Source organism: Mus caroli, unplaced genomic scaffold (genome assembly GCF_978045245.1).
Source record: "Mus caroli unplaced genomic scaffold, Mus_caroli_1 scaffold_9, whole genome shotgun sequence".
NCBI lineage: Eukaryota > Metazoa > Chordata > Mammalia > Rodentia > Muridae > Mus > Mus caroli.
Genome location: NW_028227264.1, coordinates 89175801 through 89198400, shown reverse-complemented (window position 1 = coordinate 89198400; position 22600 = coordinate 89175801). Strand labels below are relative to the sequence as shown.

General features: G+C 41.2%; 1 protein-coding gene across 4 annotated transcripts; it reads left to right on the top strand.

Annotated features, from left to right (window-relative positions):
• The first annotated feature begins 40 nt into the window (after positions 1-40).
• Actr6 (actin related protein 6) lies at positions 41-19421 on the top strand. Of its 4 annotated transcripts, none has more exons than XM_021174210.3 (11): positions 41-172; positions 3803-3920; positions 4395-4463; positions 5879-6002; positions 6876-7011; positions 7121-7177; positions 7506-7604; positions 7697-7775; positions 14167-14338; positions 16389-16527; positions 18841-19420. In XM_021174210.3, exons 1-11 carry the CDS (start codon positions 105-107, stop codon positions 18968-18970), a joined length of 1191 nt encoding a protein of 396 aa, XP_021029869.1. In that variant the 5' UTR covers positions 41-104; the 3' UTR covers positions 18971-19420. The 4 variants fall into 4 exon arrangements, with proteins under 4 accessions (XP_021029869.1, XP_085699208.1, XP_085699209.1 ...); XM_085843082.1 differs by having other exon boundaries at positions 68-205; positions 18841-19421; XM_085843083.1 differs by having other exon boundaries at positions 154-172; positions 4395-4476; positions 18841-19421.
• Positions 19422-22600: the final 3179 nt, after the last annotated feature.

Sequence of the window (22600 nt, the reverse complement as noted above, 5' to 3'; positions counted from 1 at the left end):
TCTACGGCCACGCCCCCACCAACCATAGAGTACCGGAAGAAGCCTGAGCAGAGGAGATTCAAACAGTGGGAAAGCGACTCGGCTGCTGCGTGGTGCGTGCCGAAATGACGACCCTAGTTCTGGATAATGGAGCTTACAACGCCAAAATCGGTTACAGCCATGACAGTGTCTCGTAAGTGGTCGTCGTTCCTGAGGGACAGGACACGTATGTCTTTTAACGTGACAGACTATGCTTTCCGATTTGCGTGATCCACAGACGCCATCGCGCGCCTCCAGCCTCAGTCGAGGGATGCTCAGTTTCGAGCTGGGTTCGTTGGTTGGTTTGATGCTTTAAACTGAAATTGACCTTGATTTTTGTTTGTTTGTTTGTTTGTTTGAGGCCGCGGGGCTGCGGAAGTGAATATATGTTTCGTTTGGTAACGGGAAATAGGCTTCTCGAGATTGACTGAGGAGACCAAAGTTTATGAAATTTCAGAAATAGTGGGCAACGTTTCGCCTTTAGGGGAACACGATTATAGGTTTTCATCGGATCCTCAAAAGGTTCAATGCCCCCCAACCTCCCAAATAGTAAAACCCACTTCATTAGAGTCCAGGGAGTTTGAAGGCATTGGGGAACCAAGTTGAATAACCTGGTTGGTAAAGTCAGGAACGCTACGGTGGCATCTTAAGATGTGTTTTATAAAATGTATGTTTGAATAAATAGTAGACTTTCACAGTGCTAGAACTGAAACCTAAGACTTTGCGTAGGTAATTAGTACCTTCCCACAGAGCTACACCCCTGCTGCCTTGCAGCACAGCATGTAATCCAGGATGACCTTGAATTTAAGATCCTCCTGCCTCCACCTCCTGATTGCTAGGATTACAGCTGAGGGCCACTACTTCAGAACTCAGTGGGCATTTGACTGAATTTTTTTTTTTAATGCTATGTGTTGAACTCTTGCACGGTGGACAAGTACTACATTACTTCTTAGCCCAGCCCATATGACCAGATTCTCACAGCTTTAGTGGTGATGGAAGCCATTTATTGAAATAAGGCTTCCACATAAGATTTTTTTTTTCTCATTAAGAACCAGGTACATGGGGCTGGAGAAATGGCTAACCAGCTCATTCTGCAATTCTAGAGAGCCTACGTTCAATTCCCAGCACCTACATGGCCACTAACAACTGTCTGTAACTCCATTTTCTCTCTCTCTCTCTTTCTCTCTCTCTCTCTCTCTCTCTCTCACACACACACACACACACACATACACGGTGCACAGACATACATGCAGGAAAAATACCTGTGCACATAAATAAATACATACATAAACAGATGCATGTAAATACATATAGAACACGATTTTTTGTTTTGTTTTTAATGTGCTGGAGAATGAATTATGGGCCTAGGACGTGTTAGGAAAGTGCTGTGCTACTGAACTATAGCCTCCTCCCCCTGTGGTTCTTTATTGAGATAAGGTCTTGCGCTGTGCCCCAGCTGGGCATTGTGTATCCTAAGCTGGCCTCAAACTCATGAGAGTCCTCCTGTCTCAGCCTCCTGAGTGCTGGAATTGTAAGCATAACCCACCATTCCTGGCTACTTGATTTCATTAAAGACAGAAATCAAGGCCCACAGCCAGACTTTACACAGAGAGTGAGAGACCTCGGAACATTCAGTACTAAATGGGATGTCTCCAGCAAATCCGTCCCCTCAGAGCTCAGGGGACGCTTCAGAAAGAGGAGGCAGAAAGAGTGTAAGAGCCAGAGAGGATGGAGGATAGCAAGATAGCAAGGCCTTCTAAATCAACATGAGCAAAGGTCATGAGTCCTCAGAGACTGAATCCCTGTGCACACTGCCTGCACAGGTCTGCATCAGGTCCTGTGTGCTTATACTCTGGCTTCCAGTTTAGTGTTTTTCTGGGACTCCTGAGTGTGTGAATGAGTGGGTCTCTGATTCTTGTGCCTTCTCGTGGGCTCCTTTCCTTCTCTTTTGTCTTGTCTAGCTTCAATGTGATAGTTTTCACTTTGTCTTTTATTTTGCTATATTCTTTTAAGAAATGAATGAATGAATGAATGAATGAAAACTTAGCCACTAAGAGTAAGAGTTAACAACTGAATTATCATTTGTACCTGCTGGGAGACGGAAAGTAAGTTTCCTCCAATTGAGTGGAGCTGGGTATATCACTCCCTCCAGAACAGGCCTCATGATCAAGTGTAGTTGATCAAAATATAATGGACTTGACAGAGTGGTTGTTGTTGTTGTTGTTGTTGTTGTTTTTTGTGTGCTTTTATTTGATTATAGTTGGGTGGGTATTTTGGGGGGGGAGTTATTTTGCTTTCTTGTTTTGGGGGGAATTTTGTTGTATTGGGTTTTTTTTTTGTTTTTTGATAACTTAAAATTGGGTGGGGAGGGAGCGGCTGAAGATATAGAAGGACTTGGAGAAGGGGAAAATATGATCAAAATATATTTAAAATTAAAAAATGTTTTAATAATAAAAATACAGTAAAAAGGAAGTGGAGAAGAGCATGACTACAAACTGTTACTTTCTTCCTGAGAACATTTCATCAGTGTGTATCATGTTCACGTACTTTGACAATAATTTGTTAGCACCCAAGGAATTATGTCGAGATATACTTCTGAAGACTAAGTCTGGGAACGTTAAGCTTTATTTGTAGACACCATGTACAGTTAGCAAATAAAACGTGTGAAGGGAAGCAAGGTATAGTCAAGGGTAGCAAACCAGATAAGTATATGAGAACGCATTCGTGCGATCGACAGCGGGGCGGCTTCTTTTAACTGAGACGTTAGGATCAATCCTGGTGCCTTAAGCCTGTGCTTTACAACTGAGCCACACCAGTTTCTTCTAAGAGGCAGCATCTCATAGTATCGCACAGGCCAGTTTCCAGCTCCTGGCTCCAGTGATGGTCTTTTTTCCTCAGGTGCCCAAATATCTGGGATTACAGGCAATATAACACTGAGCCCAGCCCATGCTGATTTTAAAATCATACCTTCCAAGAACATTTAAAAAGGCAGGGAAAAAAAAAAAAAAACCCGTTGCTAGTGAATAGTAAGTGAAAGTAGGTGCAACCTTTTTATGGTATTATCTCAGTATCCCCGTGTATGTATATGAGTTTGTGTATCCATGTGTGGGTATGGAATGGTCTTTCTATCTAGACTGTGAGCTCGTGGAGGTCAGCATTCATCCTTAAAGGTAGTGTAAGTAGTTCTTAACTTGGTCCTCTGTGGCAGAGTGCGCCAACATTTTGAACTTGGTGTTAAGAATGTGTACCTTAAAGTTTGAGGGAAGAAATAGCTAGAAATAAGGACTGCCAGAGACCAAGATCTTCAGTCTTGCTAAGAGAACATTTCTTTTTACATTTTCATTGTAGTTTTTTATAGTAGTTAGCCTCTGTGCTAACTTGTTGTAGTTATAAAATAATTAGTAAAATAGCTGATATTTATGTTTATTTTCTATTCTATACCTTTGAACTACCTCCCTGTTGCAGGGATCAGATTCTTAATTTCCCAATAAGCTTTTGTTTGCTTACTCCAAATAAGCTAAATTAAAAGGAAAAAGAAAACAAACCTCTTGCTTATGTAGCAGCAGGACCACACCCACCCTAAGGGTTCTTCGGGACCCTCTGAGAAAGACGAGGGTCCAGGGCAGAGCCTGTTGAACACTAACCAGCACCAGCCCAGAAGTGTTGTCATAGTTACTCGGAGACAATGAGAAATGCTAGTTTGTGAATACAGCAGTCTTTGAATTAAAAGTACTTCTTAGGATCTAAATATTTGGAAGATAATTCTTTATTTCTTTGCATCTAGGGTTATTCCCAATTGTCAGTTCAGATCCAAAACAGCACGTCTTAAAACATTTACTGCTAACCAGATTGATGAAATAAAAGACCCTTCAGGACTCTTTTACATCCTTCCTTTTCAAAAGGTAATTTAATTGTTTCATTTCTAAAATTATAAACCTATAATAGTGTGTGTGTGAGTGTGTGTGTGTGTGTGTGTGTGTGTGTGAGTGATATGAGCATGCCATCCCAGGGCTTGCGTGTGGCCACCAGGGGACAGCCTTGTAGAGTTGGTTCTTCTCTTTTGTTAGTGCTGGGGATGGGACTCGGGTTGCCAGGCTTGTGAGACAGGAGCTTCTTTGCTTCCTGAACCATCTTGCCCTTAATCTCATGTTTAAAAATTACTAAACTAGCTGGGCATAGTGGCGCACACCTTTAATCCCAGTACTCGGGAGGCAGAGGTAGGTGGATTTCTGAGTTCGAGGCCAGACTGGTCTACAAAGTGAGTTCCAGGACAGCCAGGGCTACACAGAGAAACCCTGTCTCGAAAAAACAAAAACAAATGACTAAACTATTCTTGATAATTAAATTTTTATTTTGTTTTATTTATTTTATTTTAGGGATACTTGGTGAATTGGGATGTCCAACGACAAGTTTGGGATTATCTTTTTGGAAAAGAAATGTATCAGGTAACAAGTTAGAGTATGTATTAAAATATATTTCTGTGTTTTAATTCAAATGAAAAATGGGGACTTACATTTATAAACTGTGTGTTACTATTTGTATAAACTTACAGTTATATGTATGTAAGGCACTTGGATATCGATCTCCCTAGATTTTATTTATTTACTTTTGGAGGCAGAGTCTTGCTGCATCCAGTTTTGGCTAGGCTGGAACTCGCTGTGTAGAACTGAGCAGCCTGGAACCCCGCCTCTGAGTGCTGGTATTAAAGGGCTACACCACCACACTTAGTATGGTCTTCTGAATATTTAGAAAACATAAGTGAATAAAACTTCCGGGTTGGAAACTAAGTGCAGTACAGATCATCTTTGTGAAGCTCAATATTAAGTTTTTACTTCCTGCTTCTACTGTTCCTCTGCGTATGCCAGGGCGAGAAACCAGGACATGTTGTGTGCTGGGTGCCTCCTCTGTCACTCAACCACATCCTCAGCCCAATATTTCCACCATTACCAGACATATAACATCCCCTTTCTGTTTCCCAAAAAGATATGTTTGCCTACATATCTGAGTATGTGGCTGGTACAAGAATTTTTTTTTTCAGATTTTTAAAAATTTTTTTAAAGTTTTTTAACTCTTAACCTCTAGACCCACTAGCCCCAAATTTTATGTCTTATATTACTATAGTGTAACAAGCTGAGAGGATGGTCAAATTTTAATCTACCCCAAGCATATAGAAAAACTTTCCCTCTGTCACCCATGATATTGAAAGGAAAGAAGCCCAGGGGAAAAATGAAACTGAGACCATCTAGTTGCCAGGAAGACCTGCACCACGGGCACCTTCACTCAGGCTAACCCTGAAGACAAGGAGCTCTGGTAAAGCTTGTAGACACTAGCATAACTCATTCGTAAGAATAGCCCTCACTGGCAGGGATGGGAGCGCAGTGTCCAGAACCTGAACTTTGAACTGCCAGTACAGAAAGGGCAAAGGCTAAGAGACCCAACAAGGCTCCATGAAATACTGTTGAGTTTTCTGCAGGTAACAGTCCTCCAGAAAGACCTCTGAGAGCTGCTTGCCTTTTTCCTGTTTATAACAGAGCAATATGGCTCCACTCCTCGGGTGCTTCAGCCCTGACTTTTGTTTTTAACAGTTGACAGTTGGGCAGTCCCATGTTAATTTTCATTTTATTGAGGTAAGATTGCAGCTAGATTCAAATCCTAGGTGTGGCCCTAAGTGACTCTGTGAACCTGGATAGCACATTCAGTTTTCCTATGACTCCATTCATGTATTAAATGAGGATTACAGTCAGAATTGTTGTTATTGTGAGGATTAGATAATTTTACTATAAAACACACACACACACAAAGCATTTTTAATGATAATCACTATAGATTATAAAACTTCTGGGATCTTTTTCTCCCATAGGTTGATTTTTTAGATACTAATATTATTATAACAGAACCATATTTTAACTTCACTTCAATCCAAGAATCAATGAATGAGATCCTATTTGAAGAATATCAGTTCCAAGCAGTATTAAGAGTAAATGGTAAGTTAAAAGCTTTTATTGAAATTAAATTATAAATAAGGTTATAAGTGGAGTAAAGAAATTCAAGGTCCTGAGAACTAGGCAGCAGCTCTTAGGTCTGAAAGAAATAAAGTACAGAATTGTTATTTTTAAGCATAGAACTTTAGTTTGGCCTTGTGGCACAGGCCTGTAATTCTGGCAGCTTGGGAGGCCAGGGCAGGAGGATTGAGAATTCACAGTTTGCAAGTCGTGAGTTCCAGGTCTACCAAACTGTAGAGTTAGCTTCTGTCTCCGGTCCCTTCTTCCATATTAAAGCCAGCAGTGACAATAGAAAAAGATTGTATATTCTTTTCTTTCTCTACCTACCACATAAGTGTGACTTTTAAACATTGAAACATTGATATCTTAAGACAGTTACTAAGGGACTGGAGAGATGGCTAAGTGGTTTAGACCACCTTCTGCTCTTAAAGAAGACCCAGCTTGCTTCCCAGCACCTATGTTAGGCAACTTCAACCACTTGTAACTCCAGTGCTCTGGCCTCTGTAGGCACCTGCACTCACATGCACAGACATAGAATTAAAAATAAAGTCTAAAAGAAAAAAAACCAAACAATTATACATACAATTTAGAGTTAATTTTTTTTTTAATTAAAGGCTTTTTTGTTTTAATTTGAGTAGTTTTGTTGTTGGTTGTTTTGTGTGTTTTGAGACAGGGTTTCTCTGTAGCCCTTGCTGCCCTGGAACTCACAAGAGATCCACCTGTCTCTCCTCCTGAGTGCTTAAAGGCAGCTTTTCATTGTTGTTTCTGTTTGCCCAGTTGGCTCCTTTTCTTTATTATTTTAAAGTACTAGCATATTGTGGTATGTTCATCTTCCCCACGGCATCCTGTGAACAGCCGGCGCGCTCAGCGCACACAGGTATTTCCGAGATAACCCTTCTGAGCTGTGCTGCATCATTGTTGACAGTGGCTATTCCTTCACGCACATTGTTCCTTACTGTAGAAGCAAAAAGAAAAAAGAAGCAATTATTCGGTGAGCTACATTTAATTGTTATTTTCTTCCTCCTTTTATGTCACTTTCCTGTTCTTTCTTAGGATGAAATATGTCATAACTGAACCAAAGTTGATTTCTCTGTTTTTAGGATAAATGTGGGTGGAAAGCTCTTAACGAACCATCTAAAAGAGATCATATCCTACAGGTAATACTGGGCTTTGAACTTGGGAATGATGAGGCACCAGTATACCCTGCTAAAGGGTGGCTAAATAAAAAAAGAAATGGGGCTGGAAAGATGGCTCAGAGGTTGAAAGCACTGTCTTCTCTTTATGATATTTATATATAAAATATAAAATAAAAATAAATGTTTAAAAATAATTTAAATGATACTTTAAAGTTATGTTCAGTTGTTGCTCATTTAAATTTTTTTCCATTTATAAGCTGCATTTAGAGTGTGTGTGTGTGTGTGTGTGTGTGTGTGTGTGTGTGTATTTGGTATGTGTGCACCACGATACTTATTTCTGTTCTGTTAGGCAGCTGCATGTGATGGATGAAACTCACGTGATTAATCAAGTGAAAGAAGACGTATGCTACGTGTCTCAGGATTTTTACAAAGACATGGACATTGCCAAGTATGTATAATGGAAATCCATTATTTGCGAAATTGATTTTCAGGTGATGTTAACAATTATGAACTTTCATGAATCTCTGCTTTGTCTTTAAGGCTAAAAGGAGAAGACAATACAGTGATGATTGACTATGTTCTGCCTGACTTCAGTACAATTAAAAAGGGCTTTTGTAAGGTAACTTTTATATTTCTTTTCTGTTTTATATTTTTATTTAATGGGTATGGCTATTTTGTTTGCATGTATGTCTATGCATGTATGCATGTGTCTTTTTTTTGTTGTTTTGGTTTTTTTTTTGAGACAGGGTTTTTCTGTGTAGCCCTGGCTGTCCTGGAACTCACTCTGTAGACCAGGCTGGCCTCGAACTCAGAAATCCACCTGCCTCTGCTTCCCAAGTGCTGGGATTAAGTGCGCTACCACTGCCCGGCTGCACTTACGCATGTGCAGTGCCCACAAAGGCCAGAGGAGAGTTTCTAATTCCCTGGAACTGGAGTGACCGACAGTTGTGAGCCACTGTGTAAATGCTAGGAATCAAACTGAGTCCTCCAGAAAAACAGCCCCTAGCCCCTGTAAGGTGATTAAAAACAAAATCCTTCATACTATTTTCTTAAGTGACAACCCCTACCAGATTTGCAAAGCATCTTACATCTAGCTGGATTGGCAGGGTATTACAATGCCTGCCTTCCTTGCAGCCATTCTTTAGGCACTAGTAGATAAATAAGTACGTTTCTCATTAAGATTGTTGTGGAAGACAAACTCCACTGCATGTTCCCAGTGTTAAGAAGCAGTTTATCTTGAATATCAAGATAATTTTCCTTTGTCTTTGATCAGCTCAGGAAAAGACAGTTCTATGTTGGTGACTGTGAAGTCTGACCCTCTAGTTACTGGCTTGATAAAGACTCTTGGGAAATTAAAAAAAAAATTGTCTGAATAGTGGTGGCACATACCTTTAATCCCAGCACTGGGGAAGGAGAGGCAGGCAGACCTTATGAGCTTGAGGCTAGCCTAGTCTACAGAGTGAGTTCCAGGACAGCCAGAATTACACAGAGAAACCACCACCACCACCACCAACAACGACATATAAAATAGAAAATTCCTATTCAGAAATGTAAGGAGATGAGCTGGAAAGATGGCTGGCTCAGTGGATAAGAACACTGACTACTCTTCCAGAGGTCCTGAGTTCAAATCCCAGCAACCACATGGTGGCTCACAACCATCCGTAACGAAATCTGATGCCCTCTTCTGGAGTGTCTGAAGACAGCTACAATGTACTCACATATAATAAATAAATAAATCTTTAAAAAAAAAGTTTATATTAAAAAAACAAAAGAAACAATCTATGGAAAGGTGTGCATACTTTCAGTGTATACAGATTATTTAGAATACAGCAACAAGAGCTTCATTTTCTATAGTTTCAAAAGATTACGTAATGATGAACATTGGATTTTAAAGGACATGATAAGTTGTCACACTGCATCAAGCTGTTTGATGGGTATTTGTATTTTATGGAAGTATTTGTACTTAGCATTCCTGAGATCTTTTCTTTTTTCCCATATTATAGAGGTGAAATACAGATCAAAAATCAAAATTGCCCCGAACATTTTGACTGCAGAGCTATCTCAATAGACAATAGACTTGACCATCTGCATGTTTTGTATTCAATTATAATAAAACTTGAGTGATGATAAGAGAGGCAGTGGAGAACATGACTCAGTGATAAAGTTGTCGACCTCTATCACGTCACAGTGATTTCTAATCCCTCCCAACCTGGCAGACACTGGAGTCTTGGGGGCATTAAAATCTGTGTGGTTTCTGTTCTTCTTTCCAGGAATTTTTAGTTCCTAAGTCAGAAAACTTAAATGCCTGGGGTTTATTTCCTGCATAATGGACAACCAGCTAGGAATCTTTCTCTCTTTAAGAACATTTCTCCCTCTGTGTAAGTGGCATGCCATTAGATTATCAGACATGATCTTCTATGTGTGTTCTCAGATCGGCACCTGCTCAGTGAGCCAGCATTGGTGAGGTCGTTGACAATTGACCAGTGTTTGTTCTCTGTGATGGGGAGGGGTGAGGTGGGAGGTGACACACTGGGACAGACAGTCAAAACACAGCAGACGAAGCAGGTGGCATTACGGTTGTTGGAAGGTGTTCACTGACCTGCGACCTGGCGAACAGAGTTGGGTAGGAGCTTATACTTCTTCAGCTTCACACAGACGTCTCGGCTCTGACCTGGATGGCTTGGTGCCTTGACCTGAGTGGGCATGGCAAGGAGTGACGCAATCTGGAACCTCAGCATAGCAGGCAAGAGTTCAGGAGTTTCAGTAGGAGGATGTGTTACAGCAGTCTCAGGCTGGAAACATCTGAGAGGAAGAGGCCATAGTTGCTGGGTTTTGCACACACTGACCAATCATTAGGCAACACTCATACTTGGATCAGAGGGAGGCTTTGTCATTGCAAGACTGACCCTTAAGGGGCAAGCTATGCCAGTTCCCCATGCCGTGTGGCATCAGTCCTTTACCTGGCAGTGTCTGTATCCTAGCATTCACTCAGGGCTCCATCTCTCTACTCCTTACAGTCATTCAGGCTTCTAGGTGCCTCACACTAACTGTTAATGGCTTTCATGTGTAATGCATCCTTTATCAAATGAGAACATAAAGTTAGCTGAATTGGACTCTTGCTAAATGAACTATTACAGTAAGTATACTTTTAAAAAGAATATTTTACTCTATTGATAAATGTTAAAATTTATGCCTTATATACAATCATGTTTTAGTCATTTATATGAAAGTTATATTGTATATGTAGTAGCTTAATTTTTTGGGTTTTGTTTTGCTTTTTGTTTTTTCCAGACAGGGTTTCTCTGTATAGCCCTGGCAGTCCTGGAACTCACTCTGTAGACCAGGCTGGCCTCGAACTCAGAAATCCTCCTGCCTCTGCCTCCCAAGTGCTGGGATTAAAGGCATGTGCCACCACCACCCAGCTGCTTAATTTTAAAATTTCTTTGAGTGGGGCTGGAGAGATGGCTTTGTGGTTAAGAGCACTGACTGCTCTTCCAGAGGTCCTGAGTTCAATTTCTAGCAACAACATGGTGGCTCACAGCCATCTGTAATGGGATCCGATGCCCTCTTATGGTCTGAAGACAGCGAAATATATAAAAGTAAATAAATCTTTTGTAAAAAAATTTCTTTGAGTTGCTTTAATACTTGATTCCCTGCTAGGGAAACAAATATTTATGACACTAGAAAAGCACTCCTGAATAAAATGACAAACTATGTGAGCCTTTATACTTTGTATCTTAGTTAGGATTTCTGTTGCTGTGAGAGACCACATATAAGGAAAACCTATAAAGGAAAACCTTTTTTTTTTTTTTTGAGACAGGGTTTCTCTGTGTAGCCTTGGCTATCCTGGAACTCACTTTGTAGACCAGGCTGGCCTTGAACTCAGAAATCTGTCTGCCTCTGCCTCCCGAGTGCTGGGATTAAAGGCGTGCGCCACCAAGTCCAGCTTAAAGGAAAACTTTTAACTGGGGCTAGCTTAGTCTGTTATTGTCATGGCAGGAAGCATGGTGGCACACAGCAGCCATGATGCTGGAGAGGGAGCTGAGAGTTCTCCATCCAGATCAGCAGGCAGCACGGAGAGAGAGTGACACTGGACCTGGCTCAAGCATCTGAGATCCCCAAAACCACCCCCAGTGGCAGACTTCTACTGATTTTACTTCTTCTCAGAAAGAGGATGCCTGTTAAAATGTAAATTGTCAGACCTAAACTGAGAACATTCCTTTATCTTTAGTAAATCACAGACTTCTCTGACCAGCTTCTCCTTCTAAATCCCTTCAGTTGCCTCTGTCTAAAAAAAGGTTTTGGAATTGTACCCTTGAAAACAGAAACTCCTTGTGCTTCCAGATTACATATTAATGACTAATGGCATTTGTGCTGACATTCAGCAAGGACACTGAGTGCTGGCTCTTTTCCCTGGTTAGATATTTGGTCAGTCAGCCTGATCATCATCTGTAAATCAGGGCTTTAAAACAGCTATAAACCTTTAATGTCCTTCAGTCCGTATTGGCCTCAGGTAGTTTTCCAGTATTGAAAAAAATGAATTAGCCTTTACACTAAATTTAGTGTGTGTGGTTTTTTTCTTTTTCTTTTTTTTCCCTTTAAACAGGGTCTCATATTATAGCCTAGGCTAGCCTTAGACTTGCACAATTCTCCTTCTTCAACCTCCCAAGTGTTGGGATTACAGGTGTATAGCCCATACCAGGCTGTGGTGGTTTGAATATGCTTGGCCCATGGGATGTGACACCATTAGGAGGTGTGCCCTTATTGGAGGAGGTGTAGCCTTCCTTGCTCAAGGAAGTGTGTTATTGTGGACATAGTGCTTTGAGGTCTCTTCTATATGTTCAAGTCTGGCCAGTGTGATCCAGACTCTTCTCCAGGCTGCCTGTGGAAGACAGTGCCCTTCTGGCTACCCTTGGATCAAGATGTAGAACCCTTGGCTCCTTCAGCACCATGTCTGCCTGCACACTGCCATGCTTCCTGCCATGATGATAATGGACTGAACCTCTGAAATTGTAAGCCAGCTCCAATTAAATGTTAACCATATAAAAGTTGCCTTGGTCATGGTGTCTCTTCACAGCAATGAAACCCTAACTAAACACAGGTTTAATATCAGTTGTAAGTTAATTAGTAAATTGATAGAGAATCTTTTCCATTCTACCTAAGACAGGATGCTACTTCTTCTATGGGGAATAATGCTATTTTTCTTACTACAATTATTTAATTGGGTTAGATGTGACTTATATTTATAGTTTCTTTGTCTTTCTGGTAATATTGTATAATTATCTGAAAATTTATGTTTAAAATGTATGCTATGAGCAGAGTGTTCGCAAATGATAGCAAGCTGAATCATTTGTCTCCAGGCTATGATGTCTGGGAATATTCCCAGTGTGTTTTGGGCAGGTGTGATAGACCTGAGTAAGGCACATGACCTTCCGGAGCCTAATTATACCACAAATGAAAGACAAAATGCCTGTACTTTTTTTTTTAAGATTTATTTATTATTATATGTAATTGCACTGTAGCTGTTTTCAGACACACCAGAAGAGGGCATCAGATCTCATTATAGATGTTTGTGAGCCACCATGTGGTTGCTGGGATTTGAACTCAGGACTTTTGGAAGAGCAGTCAGTGCTCTTAACTCCTGAGCCGTTTCTCCGGCTCCCTAAAATGCCTGTTCTTAGTGTTGTGTGAGACTTGTGGAATACTGTACATAAAATGTCTAATGCAGTTAACGGCACTGTGTTATTTTGCATGCTACTGCCCAGGAATGTATTGCATACCTATCATATACAAGGGTCCATGTGGTGTACTAGGCAATGCCAATGTGATGAACACTGTAGGTTGGGGAGGACTTGATGTGTATTAAGGAAACAACGTATATATACATAAATATGTGTACTTGCATGTATATGTGAATACACACATTCATTACTCATTAGTATTTTGAGTATGTTGAGGTGGAGAACTGCATCTCTATCAGCTGGATGAAGTGAGTGACCGTAGCTGAATTTATAGGAAAACCGTTTTATACAGTTTATAGAAAAACTGAACAGGAGAACCGTTTTAATGCTGTGGATGTTACAGAAGGACAAACTTTTTTCTAACTCCTTCAGGATCATAGCTCAGTGTCTAGGGAGGTTGGCAGACCCTAAAGAGGAGAATGGACCTGATCATGTAAAGTTTGTGTCTGCTATATAGACCCAATGCAGGTTGGCATTAAAGGGAACACGTCAGTAATGTAAAGCATGCCTTTGCTTAATTATTTGGAAATGGATAGTTTATTGTTTGAGAATTTCATCCATGCATTCAGTGCCTTTTCAGACCCTCTGTCCTTCCTCTCCTATTCCTCTCTATCCTTACCACCAGTTTTCCTTCCAAACAAAATGTGCTGTATTTTTTTTTTTTTTAACTGAGTCTATTTAGTGCTGCCCACGTATGCCTGGGTGTAGCTCTTCGACTGGAGTGTGACAGCCACAGGTACAAGTATGGCTTCACCACTTGTCTAACTCTGAAGTAGGGAATGTTCCACCCTAGATGGGGGGGGGGGGGAACACGAGAGCAGATCCTATTACCGCACCATCTTTAGTTAGCAATGGAATCACTGGACAATTACAGGGCAACCATGAACTTTCCTCCTCTGTTTCTCCTTTTCTTTCTTTTAAAAATGAACAGAGTATAGCTGGTAGATTGTCTGCAGGGTGAGAGTGCCATAGGAACATTGAATTTTTCATTTCTTTTTGAGACAGCTCCCTCAACCTACCCCACACCTATCCTGGAACGCATTATGTAGCCCAGGCTGGCCTCAAATTCACAGAGATCCTCCTGCCTCTACCTCAAGCTAGGTTTTATTTGTATGCTATGGCAACAGGAGAGAAGATACATTTTCTAACTTTTGAGAATCATAAGACTTCTAATAAGAAGGTGGTTACTAGTATTACACATTTCTAATTATTATTTGTCATATGAACAAGGTAGTGCAGCTCAAACCCTTGGTCTTACTTTGCTTCAAGCCCAGAGAAGAGATGGTGCTGAGTGGGAAGTATAAATCTGGGGAACAGATTCTTCGCCTTGCCAACGAGAGATTTGCTGTGCCAGAGATACTGTTTAACCCCTCTGATATCGGCATTCAGGAGATGGGGATCCCAGAAGCCATTGTCTACTCAATCCAAAACCTACCTGAAGGTACGTTGATGGTCAGAGTAGAGTGTTAAAGAGAGATGGTTTTGAAAACTCATAATCACAGTACTGTTTCATAGGTAATTTTTAAAAATGACATCTATATTATTGGCAGAATTTCCAGATCCTATAATGCATTTAATTCTTGGTTTGTTCTGGGTCATAAATTGTATTTGAAAAAAATCATTATAGTTTATTTAAACATGGATATATATTTCCTTAAGTATTAAATTGCTCTGTTCATTTTAGAAAAGTCTATTTATTTATTTATTTATTTATTGAGGCACATTCTTGCTGTGGAGTTCAGACTCGTCTAGAACTCAGGATCTCCCTGCTTCAGGCTCCTGAATGTTAGATTTATAGGTGTGTGCTAGAAGGCTTGCTTGACTGAAAGTCTTAACCTAAATTTACATAGAATTGAAATGTAGAGGTTTTAATGGACTGCTTTTTCAGCAGTTCATAAGACTGATTTATTCTGAATCCTGAATGATTACAGGATTACTCTCTCTCTTCCCTTCCCTCCTCTCCCCCTCCCCTCCCCTCCCCTTCTCTTCCTTTTTCTTTCTTTTCCTTTTTTGGTTTTTCAAGACAGGGTTTCTCTTTCTCTGTGTAGCACTAACTGTCGGAACTCTGTAGAACAGGGTAGCCTCAAATTCACTGGGCTGCCCGCCTCTGCCTCCAAGGCATGCATCACCAGCACCCAGCCATCTGGATAACTTTTAAGAAGATAGACAGGAAGATGGCCAGGCCTTAGTATATGAGCCTGGGCCTGAGTTAGTTCCCCAGAACTTACATAAAGGTGGGAGGAGAGAAACAATGTTATAGAATTGTCCTCTGACTTCTACACTTGGTCTGTGGCAAGAATATCCCTCCCCTATCCTCTGTGTGTGTGTGTGTGTCTGTCTGTCTGTCTGAGTTTATATGTGCCTTATGCATGCAGGTGTCCTTAGAAGCCAGAAGATGCCCTGGAGCAGGACTCCAGGCAGTTTCAAACTGCTAGATGCAGGAACTGAACTTGAGATTTTTGGAAGAGCAGTAAATTGTCTTGACCACAGAGCCATCTCTTCAGCCCTTTCTATCAGGAACAGTAGTGACACCAAAAGAAATGTAGTGCACACAGTGTGCTCTCCCCTCACTGAGAACAAAGTCAGTTCAGCTGTTGCATTGCATGCTGTTCTCCTGGTTCACAGTTTATATGCAGTTTCATTCATGATGTAATAGCCACACAGGGCTAATGTAAGGCAACTTTACCTTGATGAGTAGACGCAGTAGGCGTGGGATGGCCAGTGCCCATTAGTTCCTAGGTTGTGCTCTAGGTTTTTAATCCTTGTGATGCCTAGTGTCTGCCATCATGTGCCTAAGTGTGTTTGTTCACTCCTGCCTTCTTGGTTTAAGGGCTAGATAGATTGTGAGTGTTTCCCCATCAAAGGTGTGTAGTGTGCAATAGCTGTATCTGTTTTAGTGTGAGGACATAGAAATTTAGACTAGTAAGTTAAAAATACCGAGGAAGGACTTTATATTACAAAAGTTTCTAGTAAAGGCCCCTTCATTTTAAGAAAGAAGAATGGTAATTATGATTCAGAGTCTGCTGCAGAAAGTTCTTTATGTGTGGCCTCCATGCAGATATGATTGGCAGTCAGTCGTTCACCCTTCTAGTGTTTTGTTTTAAAGACCCGTGAGGTCACATTTCACTGTCTTAGTGTCTCCACTGTGTACACTATCGTCTTGTGGTAAATCTTAAAATGCATCCTCATGTCACAGTAGGGCAGGTCTGTAATCCTGGTATTCTAAGGAATGAGGCAGGAGGATTATAGTTCAAGGCTGTCCTGTCCCATATAGCGGGGCCTTGTCTTAACCTGCAGCAACAAAAGCTTCATAGTGAACACAAGGAAAAAAAATGTAAAAAAATCTTAACAACGGACCCCAGGTGGTTTGGTTTCCTGGCCACACCCACATGCTCTCTACGCTCACACCCTCAGCTGAGTCTTTCCAGAGACAAGTAGATTTTCTAACGCTCTTTTTCTTCTCCTCTTTCCTTTTTTTTCTTCTTTTAAAGAAATGCAGCCACATTTTTTTAAGAACATCGTTTTGACGGGAGGAAATTCCCTTTTCCCCGGATTCAGAGAGCGTGTTTACTCAGAAGTTCGGTGTTTGACGCCAACAGACTATGACGTTTCTGTCGTGCTGCCTGAGAAGTAAGTGTTGGTTTATAGGGAAGCAAACGCCAGCTTGCAGGAGGGGAGCTCGTGGACGACGTGACTTTAAAGCTGGACTCAGTATAGATCCTGGCAGATTTCTCCCCCAGCAGGATTCTTGTTCTCTTTCTTTCAAACATGAAACCTGAGTTCTTGAGTGAGGTAGAAGAGCTGGCATGATAGGTGCCAAGCCCAGCATGGACACAGGACAGGAGCTCCTAACAGGAACTTTCCATGTTTGTTTCAGTCCTGCTTCCAAGGCCTGTTACACTCGAAGAAGCCAAGCTGTTCCTAGATTTGTCTTAGGTGTACCACCTCCCACTAGGTTCTCTCAAGAATAGAAGTCTAAGAATTGATTTATTAAGGGAAGCACTGTCAGTTCATAGCCTTGGGAATTTTTTTAAGTTCTAAATGTTCTCGGTGAACCATTAGAATTAACTAGACGTGCTTTTTATTAAAACGGTGCTGTGGTGGTGCTTGTCTCTAATCCCAACTTTGGGAATTTAGAAATGGGAAAAGCAGAAGTTCAATGCCAAGCTCGGCTGCAGAGCAGCCTGGTCTATGTGAGACTGTTTCAGAAAAACAGAGAGAGAAAAAATTTAATGTCTCCTACTCTTGAGAAGGATAGTATCATTCCAACCTAAGCTGTAAAAGTTAAAGCAGGTCTTTAGAGCCTTAGGAGTGGCCTTAAATGGCATCCTACTCCGAGTTTGCATTGGACAATGGAGAGAGAATGTCTTATGAGCCCCTGACTCTATGCTCAGTTCATAGCGGGACCAGAATTAAGCCCTGCTACATCACCCGAATCAAAGGGCTTTCATTTTATTGTTATCATTTGTATGTGATATGTGTGCTCCAGGCACGTGTGTGGAGGTCATGGGACAACTCTATGCAGTTGGTTTCCCCTTCTACCTTTACCCAGGTCCCAGGGATTAAACTCACATTGTCAGTCTTAGGTAGCAGGAATTGCCATGGTAAGCTAACTACCTCACCTCTCCGAAAGAAGAATTCTCTTTTTTATTGGTTTGTTTGAGATAGTCTCACTGGCTGGTCTGAGACTATGTAAACCACAGTGGCCTCAAATGCATAGAGATTGTTCTGCCTTTGCCTTGTGAGTGCTAGAATTAGTTGCCTAGACGTGTACACCATGGCCAGATCGGGAATTCTTAACCAAAAGATTGCCTAGTGTTGGTGGCAGAGTTATAAATGAGATCTTATTCAAATTAAATTTAAATTTACACTAAAGTAGTATTTTTCAAAGTCAGGAGTAGCTAATTCAAGGTCCTCATCTATATCATTTTACATTTTCCTTTTTGTTTTTTTTTTTTTTTTTTTTGGGACCCAGTGCTGCTTGCTATGTAGTTCCAACAGACCCAAACTGGCAATGGCTGTGCCCATACTCCCAGTGCTGGCTGGGATCACAGATACAAGCCAACTACTATCTGCTACCTACAACTTCCGTTTGTAGATAGTAAATCTTAATATTTTTTTAAATTAATCTTTAAATCAAATTTTTTATTGAAGTCTTTCAAAGGATCAAGGAATTGTTAAATGCTGGAATAATTCTTGTTAGCAGCAATATTCATTATTCCCTGACCTTGGGTTTTCACCTTGTGCATACATGCCTGAGGCCACGGGACTGAAACAGTTCACTGTTGTTCTTTAATTTGAGCAATTGTGACAGACAGGTACAAATATAGAGATATAAGTAATGTTAGTAAAAGGTTGCAGATGCTGTGCGTAAGGACAATTGTTCTCTTCACCTGTTCTGATCTCAGCTGGGGAAGCAGTCGAGCTGAGTCAGCACAAGTAGGTGTGGCCGTGGGCAGCAAAGCCAAACTAACTGCATGTTTCACTTGGTTGGTTTTTCCTATTCTCTGGCCTTGGTGGGATTATCAGCATTGTTTTATAGCAGCCACAGGACAGGCTGAAAATGGCGCTGAGACAGCTGTTAGGTAACTTAGAACCTCCTGGTTCTGTCTCTAAAGTGGGACTTGGGCAGTTGGTCCGTAGCTTCTGTGAGAAGCACTAGGTTAATACATCTTCACTTCGGTTTAGTTCCAGAACATTTTCCCCTTTACTCAGCTACAACTTCTATTTATCTTCTGGGATTTTCATTAAAAGAAGAGGGGCCATACATAAGGCCCCTGTGTAGGGAAAGAACCAACCACTGTTTGCATGGTGAGGAAGCGCTTATCTCAGCCCCGTAAGTGAGCTTCCATTAGGTTGAGAAGAACTTTCCACTGTTTAGTTTTTAATTGACACTTGCTCTATAGTCAGTGGCTGGGTTCATTTGTGTGATCTCTGTTTCAGCCCCATCACGTACTCCTGGGAAGGTGGGAAGTTGATATCCGAAAACGATGACTTTGAAGATATGGTGGTTACAAGAGAAGATTATGAAGAAAATGGACATAGTGTCTGTGAAGAGAAATTTGATATTTAAGAGACATTTCTGAATAATAGTCTTGGAAAGTTTATTTCAAAGTTCCTGTTATAGGAGGCTAGGACCTAACTATGTTACTTTTCATTGTAAGATAAAGTTTACTTATGTAAATATTCCGAGTCATGGCTGGTGTGCACAGGCTTCTTATGTGGGTTATTACAGTAAACTAATTCAGCCATGTTTCATTCCGTAGTTAGACTACTAAATAATACTTACACTGTTCCTGAGAATAGATTCTTTTTCATGAGAAAGTGAAAGAGCAAATGTTTAATTCTTCATACTTGAACACACAAACTGAAATATCTCACCCACCAGTTTTCCTTAAAGATACTTTGTGTAGTTTTGACTGTGCTTAACTAAAGTATTTGCAGACTGTTAAGATTCTGTTTAGAACTAAGTATTTTATTTAAAGTTTGTTATTCTTATTTGTACATAATAAAATTTGAAATATCAATATTAAATATATCTGTTTAATGTTTATTTTTTATTTAATGTAAGTCTGAAAAAGTACAGATATCTGTATTTATGGTCACCACTGTTTTGCAAAAATGTCCTTGTTTGTTTTAGAAGTTCTTTTCTGTGACCGATAGCAGCATACTAAGACAAGATGCTTAGTGACTGGCTGGCCGTGGTGGCACATGCCTTTAGTCCCAGCACTCGGGAGGCAGAGGCAGGTGGATTTCTGAGTTCGAGGCCAGCCTGGTCTACAAAGTGAGTTCCAGGACAGCCAGGGCTACACAGAGAAACCCTGTCTCGAAACACCCCCCCCCCCCAAAAAAAAAAAGATACTTAGAAACTGTACTCTCGTCAAGCATGCTCAAGGCCTTGTGTCTGAGTTCTGCATTTCCAAAGCAATAGCTTTTTAATTTAAGGAATGAGTTGGTAATTTCCTTGAGTTAAAACATGGCATCTTTGAGGGAACTCAAGGAGAACTAAAAAGGGGCTCATTTAGACTCAAAAACCAAACAACTCAGAAGTCTCAAAAAGTCCCTAAAGCTTAGCAGAAGAGGAACAAGGCCTCTCTTCCTTCCCAGCATCTGTTAACAGTCGGCCTTTTGAGAGCATACTTTCTGACCTGCAAGTCATGTAGAGCACTCTAAGGTTTCAGCTTTTTCTGAGTTGTTACCCATGTTGGAATGGTGACACAGCTGCCTTTGAGACAGCTGTGCTGCTATATGTAACTCCTCACCCATATTCCTGTAAGTAACCCCAGTAAACTCCTTGGTTCACCAAGTTGGAGTTGATCTGTTGTTGGTTCCCTATCTGGGATGAGTAGATATTTATGCCTCGCCCTGAATAGTGACACACAACACAGTGAATGGGTCAGAGAAGGTGCTGGGACTGCATGAGGGACAGATGTGATCATATGGGGGTCCTGTATCTGTAGAGGTCAGAACTGTCAAAAACAGAAAAAGCATGTGCCCTACCACAAGGCTGGATAGCTACATGAGGAATGAAACCACATCCTTCTTTCTTTTTTTTTTTTAAAGGTTTATTTATTATTATATCTAAGTACACTGTAGCTGTCTTCAGATGCACCAGAAGAGGGCATCAGATCTCATTACAGATGGTTGTGAGCCACCATGTGGTTCCTGGGATCTGAACTCGGGACCTTCGGAAGAGCAGTCGGTGCTCTTAACCACTGAGCCATCTCTCCAGCCCCACATCCTTACCTGCAACTCTAAATGAATCAAGGACCTCCACGTAAGACCTGATCCTGGAATCTGTTAACAGGAGAAAGTAGGAAATGTTTCTACTTAGAGGCACAGGAAAGAACTTTCTGAACAGGACCCAGAAGTATAGGCATTAGGACCAACCACTGACAAATGGGACCTTGTGAAGTTAAACTTTTGTATAGCATAGGTCACCATCATTTGGTGAAGAGGCAGCCTACAAGAATGGGGATAAAAAGAAACCTTTGTCAGCTGTATGTCTGATGGAGAGTTAGTGTTTAACATACATAAAGCCATGCCCCTTTAATTCCAGCACTCGGGAGGCAGAGGCAGATGGATCTCTGTGAGTTCAAGGCCAGCCCAGTCTACAGAGCTAGTTCCAGGATAACCAAGGCTACACAAAGAAACCCAGTCTCAAAAAAACAAAAACAAAAAAACAAAACTAAAAGAATTAGAAAAATGTCCTATATGTCTATTACTACTTTGGAAGTGCTATGTTTTTCTGAAAACAAAACAAAACAAAACCCTATTGTTTCAAATCAATGCAAGAGAAAATGCAGAGACTCGAGCCAGTGCATGCCGATGTAATTAAAAGAAGTCTTGTGTACAGATTTTGTAACCTAATCTATGTGCTTTCCAACTTGAGAGACAATGTTTGGGTTCAGATTTTCCAGCTTCATCCCAGTAAATAGATCCCTTATGTCTCGAAGAGCTTCACTGGCTAAGTAGCATGCTAGATAATTCTGGTGCAGATAGACTCTTGCCATACTGTCAGCAACACTTGCCTACAAAGAGGCACTTATGAAAATACTCTACCTCATGGAAGACAGTGTGTGCCTGTGCTTAGTTTTTTGAAACAGGTGCTTGGCATACTGTCTAGGGAGACCTGCCAAGATGGGAAGAGTCCTAGCTGTATCTCGCTGCTGCCTTGAACCCTACCATGCCAGTATAAACCATCACAGTGGACTGCATTCTTTAAAACCATGAGCCAGCATAAATCCTTCCTCATTTCAAAAAAATGTCTCTCACCGACGTAACTATTTCTAAAAAACGTTCTGTTTCTTCTCGAGGAGCTCTCATAAATGCTTTTCAATTTCCAGTTCAGACCTTAAGCCCAGGGTTAAATATTGTTACCCCTCTGGGACCTTTCATATATTTTAAGAAATCAGTTGTTTCCAGAGTTGCAACCACAGCTTCATGTTCACAGTTCTGCTGCTGGATTTACTTTTCAAAGAATAGGACCATGACTTGTCCATTTTATATCTTCAGTGTCATTCCTGGTGTAGAGAAATGCTTATTACACCCATGATCGATTAATTTGGTAGCATTATCAGTCATCAGGTTTGATAAGTTATTTCTCTGCCAGTGGAATGAGCAGATTCAAGCTAGATTCGATTACATTAAATGCGGGTTTATTGGGAAGCTGCTCTCGGGTGGACAAGTCCACTGGTCCCAAGGAAGGAGGTAAGGGAAGTTGCCATGGGAAGGGAGAGACGGGAGTGGGGGGGGGTACATGGAGAGAGAAAGAAGAATCAAAATATCTGGATTGTATAGGCTAGAGTCTTTTGGGGAAAAGGACATCTCTGCCCCTGGGCTGAAAAGTTCAGGGTTGGGGTCAGGGTATGCCAGGCAGGGACTGAGGGATGCTGGGAGAACCTGGGAGTCAGGTCTACTTTGATATGTAAAATATGCACCTCATGGTGTGTTTTATAAAAAGAAAGAGAAACTAGTGATATTTTTGGTGGAGGCACGTATGGTGTGGGGTAAAAGGGTGCCTCTGCAGGCCCTTGCTGAAGCATCCCTTCCCCCTGAGGTACCCAGCCACAGGAAGGTATAGTATAGAATAGTTTATTGAGGGTATGGGGAGGGGAGTTGAGGGGGTAGTAGAGAGAAAGGCAGAGGCCAGCCAAGAGCATGTGGAGAGAGAGCGGGGAGGGGAATGGGGAGAGAGGGGAAA

Coding starts and splice junctions, on each gene's coding strand:
- Actr6 (XM_021174210.3), top strand. CDS start 105: ATGACGACCCTAGTTCTGGATAATGGAGCTTACAACGCCAAAATCGGT. Junction 3,921..4,394: donor ACATCCTTCCTTTTCAAAAG/GTAATTTAATTG, acceptor ATTTTATTTTAG/GGATACTTGGTGAATTGGGA. Junction 7,012..7,120: donor AAAAAAGAAGCAATTATTCG/GTGAGCTACATT, acceptor CTCTGTTTTTAG/GATAAATGTGGGTGGAAAGC.